At 38.1% G+C, this 12362-nt stretch overlaps 1 protein-coding gene across 1 annotated transcript in view; it reads left to right on the forward strand.

Annotated features, from left to right (window-relative positions):
• lipia (lipase, member Ia) overlaps positions 1-10004 on the forward strand; it is a 39457-nt gene extending 29453 nt beyond the window's left edge. The window contains exons 11-12 of the mRNA XM_030766404.1: positions 9112-9285; positions 9572-10004. Of these exons, the coding sequence (XP_030622264.1) occupies positions 9112-9285; positions 9572-9656 (259 nt within the window). The 3' untranslated portion in view covers positions 9657-10004. The remainder of the gene's footprint in view (positions 1-9111; positions 9286-9571) is intronic.
• Positions 10005-12362: the final 2358 nt, after the last annotated feature.

Raw genomic sequence — 12362 nt, forward strand, 5'->3', positions numbered from 1 at the left:
ATGCTGAGCCATACATTACTTAACTCACTTACTTGTTTTATGTTGTGAAGATGCAGACAGGTGTGACAGGAACGTTTCACATTTACCAACAAAAATAAATGCTAAAGATACAGTGACCACATGCCCCTGGTTTATCCGGGATCGTCCCGGTTTCAAGCTGGGTGTCCCGAGGGCCAGCAAATATTTTCAAAACACAAAAAGGTCCCGGATTTCAACGTTCACTACCAAATTGTCCTGGTTTTCACCACAATTAAGATAAAGATTATAATACAAAACTTGTTTTCAGCGCTTACATAGACATTTATCATGTTCTGTCCCACTCCTTATTACCTGACCCAAATAAAAACACAAACAACAATGCACCATGTGTCTGAATTCAGCAGTAATTTGTCTGTATGTGTGTCAGTCAATCAATGTGTCGTTGTCAAAGTTGTTATTATGACACTTGTGGCTCTGTCTGACAGAATCTAGTGGTGGGCAAAGCGAACACACTGAAGCGTTCGAAGCAATTGTGCCGGAAATTTTGAAACAGTTTTGAAACAATTTGACACCCATCTCCATGGCCACTTTTGCTGTTGTCACATCTTGACAATGCTACTCTGTGAAACAATGCCTCAGACAAGCGTTGAAGTTCTAAACTACTTGTTGTTGTGTTGGGTTATGCCAGGCTATCAATACAAATGATCAATGCATATTTCAGAGAAATCACCATACAACAAAATCAAGAGCTTTAAGATTGTCAGAAACAGCACATTGGGACTGTTATGAATAGCGTTTAAATAATTCTTTTCTGTTATGTTTATTAACAATCGATACGCATTTTATAGCCAAAAATGGTTCAACAGACTCAGTGGACTTCCATTTGCTTAGATTTAAATTGTTTAGCCTATGTGCTACACCTTGTAAACGGAGCTGGAGAAGGAAGCGGGACAAAAGAGCTGGAGCACTGGTCAGGCAGAGACAACAGAAACAACGAGAAAACCGTCGCCCTCCTTGAAGTATCCTTCTAACAAATAATGTTCATCGTAATGAATATCATCATGTTAAGACTAACATGACTATGTATATAGCTAGTAGTGACATTTTTCCCATTAGTGTACTTTCATACCCACGTAGCTCATGTCGGTCTAGAGTCAAACAGACCATATTTCGTAGCAATTTAGTTCCAATTCCACTGACTCCCTCCTCCGATATGATTACTGTAAGCCCGGTCACGCTGAAGTTTTATCAATATCAGATCGCTTTCACCTAAGGCGTTGCTTGTTAGCGACCTGATCAGTGATCTTAGCCTTGGCATGATGGGTTTGTATGAAACTTGGTTAAAGCCAGACGTTTTTCTCCCTTTAAATGAAGCTTCACCCCCTAATTATTCCTTTTCCTGTACTGCTAGGTCAGCAAAGAAAGGTGGGGGTGTAGCTGTAATCTATAATGCTAAATTTACTCCTAACACCCTTAGTTTAATTTTGACTCCTTTGAGTTGCTCTCCGTGAAGCAATATGGTACTGCCTCAACTTTTCTCATAGCAGTGCTCTATCGTCCCCCGGGGCCCTATAGTCAATTTCTAGATGAGTTTTCTGAATTTATCTCTGTTATTCTTACTAGAGTGGATAAAATCCTGATCCTGGGGGACTTTAATATTCACATCAATAACAATTCTGATTCACTTAATAAAGCTTTTACAGCTATCATAGACACATTTTGCTTTAACCAATATGTCCATGAACCAACTCATTTCAGTGGCAACACTTTAGCTCGCAGACTAGATATCTCTCACGTTGTCGTCTCTCCTTACTCCGCTGCCCTCTCAGACCTCAGCCCTCTCTTATTACTTTCCAAGTAACTCTTCCGTTCACGCCAGTTGTCTCTACCGCGGTTCGTCGCTGCGGTCGCGTTAATGCTTCCACCACTGCTGCGTTCGCTGATCTGCTTCCGACTGCTCTCAACTCTTTCAGTGATCAGCAAAGATCTTTGAACGACTTGATGGACAGCATAAATTCTACCCTTAGTAATGTACTAGATGGTAGCACCATTAACTATAAAAAATAGACGTAAACACTTAACACCTTGGTTTAATGATGAAACCCGCGCGCTGAAGCAGGTGTGTAGGAATTTGGAACGAAACTGGCGGGCAACCAAACCAGAGGTTTTCCGCCTTGCATGGCACGACAGCCTGATAGATTATAAAGGTGCTCTCTACACAGCCAAATTCGCGTATTACTCGAAAATAATTAATGTTACCAAAAATAACCCCTGGTTCCTTTTTGATACAATATCTAAACTTACCCAGAATCACTCCCCTCAATCTAGCCCTTTTACTGCAAACGAATTTGTTGAATTTTTCTCGCAAAAAATAGACTTAATTCGTTGCAATATTCAAATTAATTTATCAGATCAGACTGCCTGCAAGCTCTCTGTTACTGCGCCTAAGATTAGTCAGGATGTGCACTCTTTAACTCAGTTTAACCATATCTCTCTAGACACGCTGTCCAAATTGGTGCACTCTGCTAAACCAGCTTCTTGCCTCCTTGATCCCCTACCTGCTAAACTTTACATAGAGCTTTTCTCGGTTCTCAGCCCAATAATCGTAAACACTCCAAATATGTCACTTAAATCTGGTATTGTACCCTCCGCTTTTAAAACAGCCGTGATCAGGCCTTTACTTAAAAAAACGAACCTTGACCCTGAAGCCTTAAATAATCATAGGCCGATCTCTAATCTCCCGTTTCTTTCAAAAATACTTCAAAAAATTGTAGCTGCTCAGCTGATAGCCCATATGTCCTCCAACAGTCTGTTTGAAATATTTCAGTCAGGCTTCAGGTGTTTTCACTCTACTGAAACCGCGCTTACTAGAGTAACTAATGATCTTTTATTAGCCATGGACGCTGGTGCTACTTTAAAGCGCCTGGAAAACCAAATTGGCATTCGTGGCCTGGCGCTCTTTTGGTTTAAGAGAGAAAGCAGTGTGTCCACTGTAATAATGTGACCTCTGAATACCCTAAGCTTAACTATGGTGTTCCTCAGGGATCAGTCCTTGGCCCTCTTCTATTCTGTATTTACATGCTCCCTTTGGGTGACATTATTTGTAATTACAACATTAATTTCCATTGTTATGCTGACAATACTCCGATTTTCTTACCTATCCAGCACAATGATCGCTCTGAATTGGCTAACTTTGAGGCATGTCTTTGAGCTATTAAGGGTTGGATGTCTTCAAATTTCCTGATGCTTAATGCAGGCAAGACTGAAATGCTGGTCATTGGTCCCCTTACGCATAAGCATCTTTTTAGTGATCTTTCCCTAAATTTTGACAACTGCAACATCTCTCAAAACCCTTCAGCTAAAAACCTTCGTGTGATTTTTGACTCAAGTCTCTCGCTAGTCACTCATACCAAGAACACAACCAAAACTGCCTTTTATCACCTCCTTAACATTGCTAAACCTAGGCCCTTTCTAAGTATGGCTGATGCAGAAACCATTGTTCACGCATTCGTCACGTCTCGCCTCGATTACTGCAATGTTCTTTACTCTGGCCTGCCTGCCTCTAGTACCAATAGTCTTCAGCTGGTCCAGAATGCTGCTGCTAGAATTCTGACCAGAACGAAGAAGTCTGATCACATTAGCCCTGTCCTGGCTTCCCTTCATTGGCTCCCAATTCATGCAAGGGCAGATTTTAAGGTCCTCTTATTAACATATAAAATTTTACATTGGCTTGCACCTTCCTACCTGTCTGACTTAATTACACGCTATAACCCACCTCGCACCCTGCGCTCTCAAGATTCTGGACTATTAGTCATTCCAAGAGTTAGAAAGAAGTCCGTTGGCAACCGAGCCTTTTCCTACCATTCTCCCTTCCTCTGGAATGGTTTACCTAAAGAAGTTAGAGATGCAAACTCTCTCAATGCCTTTAAACGAAACTAAAGACTTATATATTTTCTCGATTTTATGCATGATATAGTTTTGATTTGACTTTGTTATAGACATGTAAAGCCCTTTGAGACTATAAATAGTGATGTTGGGCTCTAAATAAATATTATTATTATTATTATTATTATTATTATTATTATTATTATTATTATTATTAACATCTGTGAGGCTATTTCAATTTCTTCATATTTCAGTTTCATGTGTAAGACATGACATTTAGGAAGACAATCTGTTGACAAAAGGCTGCTATTTTATTGGGATAAATAACCACATGGGTTTTGTGGGTTTGAGTGTACTTTGCAGCCTATGAAGTCAAGGCCACTTTAATGTGCTTTCTTTGTGGAACATGTTTTTTAGTGTTCCCGTGCCGTGTGTCGAAACACCAAGTTAAACCGTTGCCAATGAAGAGTCATAGTAAGATTGACCGGTTGCTTTGACATTTCCTTGTACACGCTGCATACAGTAAAAACTGTACATAATAATAAAAACAATACAAAAATATACAATTTTCTTAACTAAACATTACTGTAAAATGAACATAGCTGTAAAATGAATATACATTGCCGTTTTGTACCGTAGGTAGCAGTTACTGTGGCTACTAACATGTCATTTACTTATGTAGCAAACAGGTTTCTACTAAGATAACTTATCAAACATCGTTTTGAACTAAATTGTTATTATACGTTCAGACAACATGTCAGATCAACTTACGGCATTGCCTCTAAGATGCTTCACAGTAACTTATATTTCAATTGCTTATCTGCCGAAATGGTAACGGCTTAACAGCCAGTGACTGAACCAAGTGACATTTTCAGAAACACAAGCAAGTAATGAATATCAACGCTTACAAATGAACTCACAAAACTGCAAAGCAATTATCATCTTCTTATATTCAATTAGAAAAAATGAACTTATTATTATTATTATTATTATTATTATTGTTGTTATTATTATTATCATTATTATTTTAAAGTAGAAATTTGAAACAAATAAGATAAATAAATGCCTTAATGGCAACACATGTTTTATCTACTGCGGAATGAAGTTTGAGTGAATATAGCTAATGATGCTTATGGAAAATGAAGATCAGTAAGGGAAGATTAAGGAACAGTGTCTCACATTTTTTATATGTCAAGAATTTTATTCAAAACTATTAGTTCTGCTGTTTTTGGGCTGTGTTGGCTTGGCTTTTTTTTTTTTTTTTTTACAAATTACCTCCCCAGCCTTGGAAAAAAATTGTTTGGGAGTTTGCGGTTGAGACAGATGTGTAATCAGCAATCAAACATAGGAGGAGCCTGGAGGCTATGCCACCTTTCTAAACAGGGGTGAAACGCACCGAAGCATCACTTAGCCATTGTCATGTGACATGGGCGTTTTGAACCACACTTCGGAGCAGTGTTTCGCAACGCCCGCGCCTCGGAAGCCCAACACAGCGTCGAAACATTAGTATCGAGCGTCCTGTCCCCAACAGAATCTGTCAGTATGCTAACAGTTAGCATCAGGCCGAAGAGAAAGGCAGTCTTTTCCAAAGACCTCCAGAAGGATACCTGTTTCTTCATGAAGTAGCTGGCAATGAAAATGCTGCGTTTTGCACACACTGTAGGAGTACATCCTCACGGTAGAAAGGCCAACATAAAAGATGGCCAAACATGGTCGCTACAAGCGGGAAGTAGCACTTGCAAGCTACTTCAGTGGGGCAAACTCCAGTGACGGATTCAATTATAATTCAAAAGAAAAAAATCGCAAATAGTTTTTCAATTTTCACTTGCTCCCGCAATGTCTTTGCAAAAAAACTCCTAAGAGCATCACAACATACATTGCAATTCTTTATTAAAGCTGCTGTGAAATCAGGCATTTTAAGCCACAACAATCCCATAAAAGGCCTTTGAAATCCTGGAGGGACTGAAAAGCGAGCCTGCGTATCTTTCAGCTTCTTACTTCCTTGTATCCAAACTGTCAGAGAAGTATCTGCTAGCTAGGCCTTATGGGATACTGGAATGGCGTATCCACTGAATTGACAGATAGAACCAGAACATGAGTTAAGTCTTCTGGTTGATTTGTCTGCTCTGCAGGATCCATCGAATGTGAGAGCCGCCATGAAGTGGGTAGACTTGTTTATGGCATGAACTGTCGAACTCGAGCTTTTGAACTCCAGCTGTCTGAGTTCAAACTCGTGATTTCGAACTTGAGCGGTACAAGTTTGAACTTGTGCTTTAAAAGTCAGGTTTTCAAACTTGAGCAGACCGAGTTTGAGCTCATGCTTTCAAACTGGAGGTTCCTGGCTATGGAGCTGCAGAAGGCTGATGGTTGAAACACCAGAGCGGTTTAACTCAATTCAGATCCTTTTGTTTGTAATACAAAGATTAAAAATAATTACTTCACTGGGATAAATGTAAGCACTTGTCAGATTAGTAAGATAATAAGTCTATTTTCTTAAGATGCAGACTTGAATGTGGTGATCCAGGAACTTAGTTAGCTAGAAGTATTGAATTCGAAGAGTGTTATTGTACCTGCTACATTAATGCTGTTATTTATTATATGTACGGCTAATGAAGAGGTATTCAGAATAATTTCAAGGTTCAGAGCGCTGAGCTATTAATAGAGTTTTCTGAATATCTGTAATTTCACTGGGGTCAGGTTCCAAAATAAGGTTATATTTACAGCTAAGTGATATTAGTATTAAGTCTAATATTCACAGTGAACCATTAACCAGATTTTCCTCATATCATTGGCACGACAAGGCAAATGTATTTTCTAACCTAAATGTATGTCTAACCAATTCATTGGCAATGCAATTTTTGTGCCTTAAAAGCATCAAATTAATTTAATATTGGCGTATAATTAGTTATGAAATATATGTCCATATCCTCATATTGTACTTTTCATCTCTCTCTGTCTTTTTTTTTGTATTTTTAACTAAACTAAAGGTTTATAAGCTGTCTGAACCAACCCCCTGACTAGTTAGTGAAATCAAAGGCCTATGTTGCAAACAGAATGGGCATTTTTATCTTGTGGCTGTCCACAATGATATGAATCAATTTGAGCAAACATAACAGCTGACACACAGACATTTTTTTCCGGAATAATAACAAGCAACTACGGATAGAAGAAATATCTGTTTCCATTGCATTATTCGTGCTTTCCCGAATAACATATTCGGATTCGGGTACACCCCTACCATGGTTCAAATTACAGGGAGGATTGAGGGGGTAAAAAAGAGGTAAAAAACAACAGTTCGGGGGGATTGAAACATTTATATATCCTATGCTATATAGCCCTGGAGAAAAAGTTGACCCTCCCAATTGTCATTGTATAATTCACACTCTGACCCCCTACTATATATAGTACTACATACTTGTGTATGGGTACGTATTGTAGCAGTTGTATCCGGGGTACCAGTGTTTCCTTATTCTGACTTACACTCAGTAAGGACATGTTTTTCCCAAGGCTTTCATTGCTAGTGCTTGCAAACACTTTATTAATGTGGTCACACATTGACATGTTTGATTTTAATTTGTTTGGAGACTTTATATCATGTTTATTTTTTATTTCATTTTTTAAATTTTATTTATTTCATGTTTATTAATTTAACTTTTTATTAATACATTTTATTTGATATCATTTTTATTTTTTGTTCCATTTAAAATATTTATGCAGCGTTTATGTCATGTTTTAATTGCATTTGTTAATGGACTTTATTTTATGAAGGTGATCTGAAATTATAAACATGTTATATACATGCTCCTGCCCTGTCTGCTTTGCCTGGGAAAGGTCCTCAAGGACAATCTATTTTCACCTCTCCAAGCATAGCTGGAGCATAGCTGGAGAGGTGGAAAAAAAAAAAGTACTGAAGTAACTGAAGTAAATTTTGACTAAGTTACTTTTTACTTCTGTTTGAGTAGAGTTTTACAAAATTAATTTTACTCCTGCTTAAGTACAGTTTCACCATAGTAACAGTACTTTTACTTGAGTAAAATATTGTAGTATTCTTCGCACCTGTGGGCCTATCTCACAAATTGGGTAACCAGATTTACAAATGTAATTTTAACTTCTCAGTATGATGTTACAGACCTTTGTGTTGGTTTCTAGAAAGGAGGATGATTGATGATTGAAAGTCGATTCTTGCATGTAGCTCACTGCTGTGCTGCTGCAAAAAAGAAAATATTGCATTGTTCCATCAAATTTTACAGTAACCTGCTGTTAGAAGTAAATCATGTTTTTGGCTCCAAGAAATCATTAGACTTTACAGTATTTCACGGTATTTTGGAAAAACAGTACATCACTGTTAGAATTTGGCTATACTTTTACAGCAATTTCTTAGAGTGTATGTACTCAGGCTATGCTATTCCACCTCGGGCGATTTGGAGAGTCATCTGTGACTCAGCAGTGCTACTGTGGTTCAGTAGTTCTTAGAAGTGCTAGCATTTGGGTTTTCATTTCCCCATTGATGCTCCATAGTCCAATCCTGAAGTACAAGGGGTTTAGTTTTTGGTAGCTCTGGTAGGAGATGATTTTGGTGGCACTGAAAAGCCACTAGTGTTACTGATCTCATTTTCTATGTAGGGTGAACGAGCTGCTACAGTTCAAAGCAATTAGACTCTCTTCCTTTGGAGTACATTACAATATCCTGTCCAAGCTGGCAGAGAAGTCTTGGCCTGTAACAGTGAATCCTGGGTAGGGGTGGAAAACTCACAGTCATTCCTGTCTCGGCAGCTGGATGCTGATGGGGTGCTCACTGACTCACACAGGATCAGGTCACTGACTCACACAGGATCGGGTCACTGGTTCACATTGGATCAGGTCACTGACTCACACTGGATCAGGTTACTGACACACACTGGATCAGATGCTCACGGACTCAGACAGGATCCCTAGAAAGATGACAATTGAGATTTTTTGGTGGAAATTGAGTTTTTGGTGGCGAAACAAAAATCTTATGGATCTTGGGTTTATCAACTTGTTTTCTGTAACAGTTGTAGAGGTTTCACATTCTTCACTTAACCTGTCTGGTAGCTGGGTCTCTAAGAGGACAGTTAGAGACATCTGTCATCTCCACAGGTCTGTGTGTCTGATCACAGTTCAAACTATTCCATATTACACCCCCCCCCCCCAGAACATGCTGACATCCTCTGGAATAATGCTGTATTTTCACTCCTGTCTTGTGTGTCTCTGTTTTAAATCTCTCAGTAATTCCTCTAAATTTGAGCAGTATACAGACACCAGTCTACTAGCCCAGTTTGGAGAAGACCTTCAGCCAGTCCATAAAATCTCTGTGAAGTTTTGCACAGGAAATGTGCTCAGGCCAGCATATAAACTACGCCTTCTCCGCATTCGCCTCACTCCGCTGCAGAGCAACTCCAGGTCTGTATACTCCCTTGTCTTTGTGTGCCAGTCATTCCTGTGTGGCCCCTGTGCCAGATGATGTCACACTGACATACAAATCCCTTTATGCAGCTTGTCATACTCCAAAACGAATTTCCCCTGATGCAAATATATTTACAGTCTGGACCATGAACCTGGCAGGGAGAAATAAAAGTCTAAACTAAGATCTATTCTGTACAAGAAACCCGGATAAAGTTTCAAATACGCTGACAATGTAATAAATACATAAGAGGAAAATCTTACCGCCATCTTTCCTCCATCACAGGTCCTTGTGCCGTTATGATCTGCTTTTAGAGGAGAACAGAGACATAACGTTTAGACCAATTCCCTGTCAGGGGACCAATTTCTGAAACACTCTCCATACCTGGATACAGAGAGCCTTTCCACCAGTGGCTCAAACAGTAACTTTAGCAAAGTATAGGCAGTAATAACACACTGCTCATTAAGGTTGTCATTTTTAATTTTAAATGTAGCTTTTGTGGCATTTTTGTGTAACTCTAGACTTCAGTTATGTGCTTAACTTCAATTTCAAAGCCTTCACAGCTTGAGTAACAAAAGAAGAAGAAAAGTAAAATGGGAATTAATAAAGGGAATTCAGAATGCAAACACAGGGATACAGTGGCATGGCCAAACGTGGAGAGGAGCACACAAGATAAAAACCGCGAAGATAGAATCATAAACCATTTTACACATTTTACATTACACATTTTTTAATACATAGTTTATCCTATGTTTTGTTTGTATTTGTATTTTTGGTTAGTTACAGGAACTTTTTTTATTGGAAATTTCATTTGTTATTTTTTTCTCTGTATTGTGTTGTGGTAGAGTATTGATGTTTTCAAGTCCTTTCTGTCATTATTTCGGACCGGCTCACTCCTAATAGCTTAGTCCTTCCTTCTACTGTTGCTTCTTCCTTTAATGAATATGCACAACTTTAATTCAGTGTATTTTACTTTTCAATATCATTTCATGATTTTTTGTACAGTGTTTTTTTTAAAAATAGATAATGTTACAACATAGTTTTATAGGATAATTAGGGTGACTGAGTGACAGTATATTCTTTCCTGACTTGTATTTAACATCAAGCTACTCAGCTATTTACAGGATACATAAAGAACACAATGCCTATGGTTTTAAATGTCTATTATCAACAGTCAGAGTGTTGACTGAAAGAAGCCATATCCAAGGAAAAATGTACATTAAAGGAATATTATTATTATTTTTTTAGAACACAGAAGGCTAGCTATTATTCCCATGCTGTCATGTCAATGACTCCATATATATTTATACTGTCACAACAACGACAACAACAACAGCAACAACAGCAATAATAATAATGTAACATCATCATAGAAGTAATGATTACATTTACCATATCAGTTATCCATTGTGTTTCGCCTTGAACCCCCTGTCTAAATGTTTAAGGTTAATGTTAAATATCATCAAGGTAAACATGACATTAAGGTTAAAACATCATTAAAATCATATTAGGATTAAAACAAGATTAAGGTTAAAATAAGATCAATAAGGTTAAAGGTTATATGGTTAAAATAAATAAGGTTGAAATGGTTAAAATAACATTCTGTGTCACATAAGATTCAGGTTGAAATCATATTCTGTTTAACACAAGATTTAGAAGTTAACAGTTGACTGATGATGCCAGTGAGATGACCACCCTGTGTGTGTATACAGGCAGATCCCTGCATGTGCATACAGGCAGATCATTCTTGTTTTATTTTCACTTTTAGTTAAATTGCGATTTAAATATGTGCAACCTTATCCATTATGAATTAAGTGAAAAATAAATTTGACTTATTTCTTAATTGTGATGAATCATTGTTAATAAAGTCCATTTTTGCAGTTTTTCTGATCATTTTTCATCACTTTACGTCATAGTTTTTATGTATCCCTAAAAGCCTGCATGTTACTTATGCAACTGTATGCAAATGCAGTTGCTGCAAAAGTGTTGACATTTCCTTGGAGTTATCTTGACTTCACTGGACACAACTTATATTTCAAATCAAAATTAAATGCCACAGCAATAGGTATTGAGTACAGAGTAAATTAAACACCAAACCGGAAATTTGATCTGCATTGGCTCCAATAGTCCCCTGGCCAATGCAGTCCACATAATATTATATCCTGAGCAGGTTTTAAATTCTGAATTCCAGAGGCCAGAACTTTTGGCCACAGATTGACACCATGGTGAGTACAAATTTTAATACAAACCCTATGTACCTTTAATCTCAGCCTAAAATATCATTAAAACAGAATAAAAGCCATTGCTGAAGGTTACAGTCTATTTAAGAGCAGGTCTCTCTGTTTTGAATCAGGCAGCTAAGGTAATGCAGGTCCATAGATGGCCCATAGGTTAGGAGCTAATCTAGGCTTCAGGACCTTGAGTAAAAGATGTGATGCAACATCTCAAGGACAGAAATCAGTCCAAAGAGTAGTTGAACCAATGTTTGTATGCTCCAATTGTTTGCCATGAGATGTTGATAGTATCTCATTAGTGCAGGCTCTCTGAGGCTGTGTCACTGGTCATAGATTCGGTTGCATGTCCCAGCCTCAGCAACAATACTTGTCATGGTAATGACATGCACCAATCAGTAGCGTGGTGTAAATATTAGACGTTCCACAGTGAGTGTTGTGCTAGCAGTTAACTTCGTAGTCTTAGCATATTGTTGGGTAAAAAACGTTCTTACTTCATTGCTGTTTTTAGCACCCTGGCAATTTCTGGTGTTGATCTCCTTTCTCTTTAATATGAAGTTGTTGTTCAAATGGCAACTTAAATCATTTTTGCAACAAAAAATCCAAGTGAACATCAACATCTTACTACTACAATGATCTCTGACCAACTACTCACTAGTGATGTATCATTCATGAACATTTCGTTCATTTTGAACTAATCTTCTGTATGACTCGGGAGTAACAAGTTGTCCAAGTGAGTGATTCGTTCATTTTTTCCCTAGGCTGCACATGCGCGCCACTCAGGCACAGCTTTGTTCACAAACGGGTCTTTCGGGTCTGTGTCTTCCAATCACTTGTCACATGGC

This window comes from Chanos chanos, chromosome 2 (assembly GCF_902362185.1).
Source record: "Chanos chanos chromosome 2, fChaCha1.1, whole genome shotgun sequence".
Classification (NCBI taxonomy): Eukaryota; Metazoa; Chordata; class Actinopteri; order Gonorynchiformes; family Chanidae; genus Chanos; species Chanos chanos.